The following is a 4245-nucleotide window of genomic DNA, read 5'->3' as shown; positions in this document are numbered from 1 at the left end:
TGGGAGGATATGAATACATTTGAGGACTACGTTGCATCTCATTCTTGACAAATTAATGCATGAGTAGCTTGAGCTTAAAGAAAAGCAAGGAAGCACACAGTTTGGGACCAGATGTTGAACTTTCAAACTTACCAAACAAGGAGAGGACGCCACACAGCGTCCACACCAGCAGGGACAGCCCCACACTGCCGCTGTTCATCAAGACTCCCTTTGGGGCGATAAAGATCCCACTGCCCACCACCGTCCCGATGATGAAGCACGCAGCGGGCAGCAACCCAATCTCCCTCCGAAGGTGCACCACCTCCTCACCTGGCTTCTCCTTCTTGCCGTCCTCCGTCTTCGTCCGTGTTCCCTCCATTCCTCTGGAGCTGCGGGTCACAGAGTGATTGAGGCTGAAGGGAGAAACAACTCCGGCCACAACATGGCCCCTTCTCCCCCTTGTCCTGCTTGTTTTTCTCCCCTCATTGGTTCCCACTCCACCCACCCAGCCTGAGCAGGGAACAAAGCCAGCAGTCTTCCAAGTCACAGTCAGTAATTACAGCAGTTTAAAGGATCGACACTTTGCCGCATTGTGCTGTTTGTAGGAGTGCATACGCTCTCATGTGTGTGTGTACAGCTTGACAGAGGCCATTTGGGGTCTTGGGAGGGGAAAAAAAAGAGTCGGGTTGTTGTAGAAGCAGCTGCATGAGCTGCAGGAGGGCCACTTTCATCAAGGTTCACACAGTTGGACATCTTCATCTTGTCCCCCTCCAAAGCTCTACTTTACAGAGGGCAAATGTTTTGGTTCCAAATTCCAAATTTATGCAATTTTTTCTGCCAAGATCAAGCAGGCCTCAGAACAGCTCGAAAGACAACAGAAAAACAAAACAAGAAAAAGCCACTGCATCGCCTCATTTTCTCTAACTTTCACTTGACTGACCACTGTACGGACGTCAGCTTCACTTCATCAGCAGGAGCAGAGCTTGTTAAAATTCCTCCGCGCACGGCACGTACCGAGAAGTTCGTTTTGGTCAAGATTTCTGAAGTGTGGCTGATTGCGTCTGCAGTCAGAACTCAGTCAGATGTTAGGAGATAGATGTATCTGAAAGCCAAAAGCAGATATTTGACGATGTCGCAAGACTCATGAGTCCAAGGGTCATGATGGGTCACGAGATGTTTGTTTGGTTGGAAACAGCACAGAGATGTCAGAATGTGGGATGTTTGAGGGGGAATTCCTGCTGTTAAATCCAATAAACATTTAACCCTCGACTAGTCAAAGTTCTTCATTTTTCAGACAAATGCTTAAATCTGAAGGTCGGTACAAGTAATTATAAATGAAAGATGATAATGAAAAAAATTAGCTCATATGGAGAAGCCAACCAATCCAGAGATTCCCTTTGAGCAGCTCTTAGGTGGAAATGGGAAGGAAAAAATGCCCTTCATCACAAAAAAGTAAATGTCAAAGCAAAAACGACATGTTTTTGTAAAAGTTTGAAAAGATTTTAAAGGAAGCAATACAAATCTTGATATAGAACTTATTGTCATGTTATACATAGTTTTATTTGGGAGCCTTCAAACGTATCAGGTTCATGCTGCAAACACTGAAATCAGGGTAAACTGCAGTCTTCTGGTGTTGTCCCTGCAAATTTTAAACTTGCAGTAGTGCAACCCCTGATCAAGAAACCTGCACTCGATCACACTGTGTTGGCTAATTTTAGGCCTATCTCCAAGCTGCCTTTCCTTTCTAAAATATTGGAGAAAATTGTTCATGCCCAACTCTTTTCTGGATGAGCATGATATCCTGGAGGTTCTTCAGTCTGGTTTTAAAACCCGGCATAGCACAGAGTCTTCAATGACATTCTCCTGGATCATGATTCTGGTGATTATGTAATTCTTGTCCTGCTTGACCTAACCGCGGCCTTTGACACAGTGGACCACAACATTTTAATATCTATGTTGCAGCATCTAGTGGGCATTTGCGGTAGTGCTCTGGATTGGTTTCGGTCCTGTCTGGCAGATAGAACTACATCTGTAAGTCTTGCTGGTTCTGAATCCTCCTCTGCTCCCCTGTTATATGGTGTTCCACAGGGATCAATTTTAGGGCCCCTGCTTCTTTCACTTTATTTGCTTTCTTTGGGTTCCATTCTTAAAAAGCATGGTGTCTCCTTCCATTGTTATGCTGATGACAGTCCGATATATGTACCGTTAAAGAAGAAAGAAGCCTTCTCAATTAATCCACTTTTGTTATGTCTTAATGATATTAAAGCCTGGATGGCACTAAGCTTCCTAAATTTTAATGAAAAGAAGACAGAAGTGATGGTGTTTGGCCCCAGTGGTTCCTGTGAGTCCCACTCCCCTGTTGACTTGGGTCCTTTGGCACAGTATGTAAAGCCAACAGTTATAAATCTGGGTTTTAAGATGGACAGTGATTTTAAATTGGATCACCAAATTGGTGCAGTAGTGAAGACCAGCTTTTTTCATCTTAGGCAGTTGGCAAAGGTGAAACCCATCCTCCCATGGCAGCACTTTGAAACAGTCATCCATGCCTTCATAACGTCTCAGCTGGATTACTGCAATGTTCTTTATTTTGGAGCCAGCCAGTCTTCCCTCTCACGTCTCCAGTTGGTTCAGAATGCCGCTGCTCGTCTTTTAACTGGATCACGTAAGAGGGAACACATTACTCCCATTCTGTCCTCCATGTGCATAGTGGAGATTTAATAAAAAGTGAAACCCTATAGGACTTAATGAGGCCATGAGAGTGCACTAGACATCTGTTTGTGTTATCAGTGAAATCACAGCTGCTGTTCCTTTCTCTTTCTCCAGCAGGTGGAACTAAACTCTTATTAATGCTGGTTTGGTTCAGATGGGTGTACTTTGCGTTCTCACCAAAAGATGGCGATCTCATTTCACACAAGGAACCTAAAGTCTCTCATGCAGGGATACTTGTTTTGTTCTTCTTAACGTGGACTCTTACATTCTTTCAGGAGCAAAGGGCAGCAGTTCAATATCCATATAAATAATATATTAATATATAGGTGACTTTGATTTTCTGTTTCTCTGAGCTGCAGGTAAAGGCAAAAATGTTCTCACAGGTAAAACCCAGAGACTTCTTGAGCATCACAGTGTGAAATCCCAGGGCAGGTCTGAATTTAACCCATCTCTCTGTGGGTACACCTGCCCCAGGAGATGACTGCCCCTCTCCCCCTGTTGTTTTCCACCTGACCTCCCAAGATCCCTGCCCAGTCAAGTGGAGACCAAACCAGCCTCAATCACGTCTATTTCTCACATAGGCTCGTCTCTGAATACAAAGGACCTCGGCACGCTCCACACGAGGGACCCTGAGGTTTTCCTATTCTATCAGTCAGCAGCTGTTTAAGTAAAAGTGCGAAATGAGATTCACAGTTTCATTATGTTTCATTTATTTATTATTTCCCTCAGTGGATAGCCAAATTAGATAATGCTTAGGAAGGACTTGGAGCAACAATCTTAACATATGGTTGTGATTAAAACGGGATCTTTGGGGGGATCTGGAGCCGACGTGACGCGAAAACATGTTAGAAGTCTGGTTGGGAGTCTGTAACAAAAGAAAAGCACACAGACATAATTCATCCCTCTCCTCGCGGATTAGGTAGGCAAACAAGGGGGAGAAAAGTCATCCTCCATATTGCCCTCATGGAAAGATCGCCCTAGGCAACCAGCTGAGGCCTGTGCATGGATGGAACAAGTTCTGACGGCTTGAATCCCCCAATTACAGGCCCTATTATCACAGAGAAGCTGTGCATGTGTGTGTGAGTGTATGTGTGTGTGTGTGTGTGTGTCTCTGTCCTGGGAATTAATTAACCTTCACACACAGATGCACACATGTAGCATCTTACATGTGTGTATACGGTGCAAGCATACATAAACAGCAGATTTTACTGATGTGGATGCATCCAGAAATATACACACACATGACATATTGCTACTGTAGCAGGACAGGGTGAACAAGTAGTGTACGTAGATTCGATATATTTATGGATATTATAGCATTTTATAGCAAATATGAAATCTTGGCACAGTGGCGATCAGTGGAAATTGTAGTCTCAACAGCGAAGACAGTATGAGTAGCAATTAAAAACGTCTGGCTCTATGGACAGCAACCAGGGGGAAAAAATCCTGTTTTTTGCAGTTCTGTACAAAACCGCAAATCTCTACTGGCAACAAAGTGGAGCAGTGAGATTAAACAATGAAACTGTTGAAGATCAACCAATAAAACGAGGACTCAGA

The 4245-nt window shown here is 44.0% G+C and overlaps 1 protein-coding gene across 1 annotated transcript in view; it reads right to left on the bottom strand.

Annotated features, from left to right (window-relative positions):
* The window catches only part of LOC103353494 (cystine/glutamate transporter), a 32941-nt gene that overhangs the window by 14418 nt on the left and 14278 nt on the right, over window positions 1-4245 (bottom strand). Inside the window, exon 2 of the mRNA XM_008276498.1 lies at window positions 99-368. Within this exon, the coding sequence (XP_008274720.1) occupies window positions 99-358 (260 nt within the window). The 5' untranslated portion in view covers window positions 359-368. The remainder of the gene's footprint in view (window positions 1-98; window positions 369-4245) is intronic.

Source organism: Stegastes partitus, unplaced genomic scaffold, assembly GCF_000690725.1.
Source record: "Stegastes partitus isolate 25-593 unplaced genomic scaffold, Stegastes_partitus-1.0.2 Scaffold74, whole genome shotgun sequence".
In the NCBI taxonomy this organism is placed as follows: domain Eukaryota; kingdom Metazoa; phylum Chordata; class Actinopteri; family Pomacentridae; genus Stegastes; species Stegastes partitus.
This window is presented reverse-complemented; position numbering and strand designations above follow the sequence as displayed.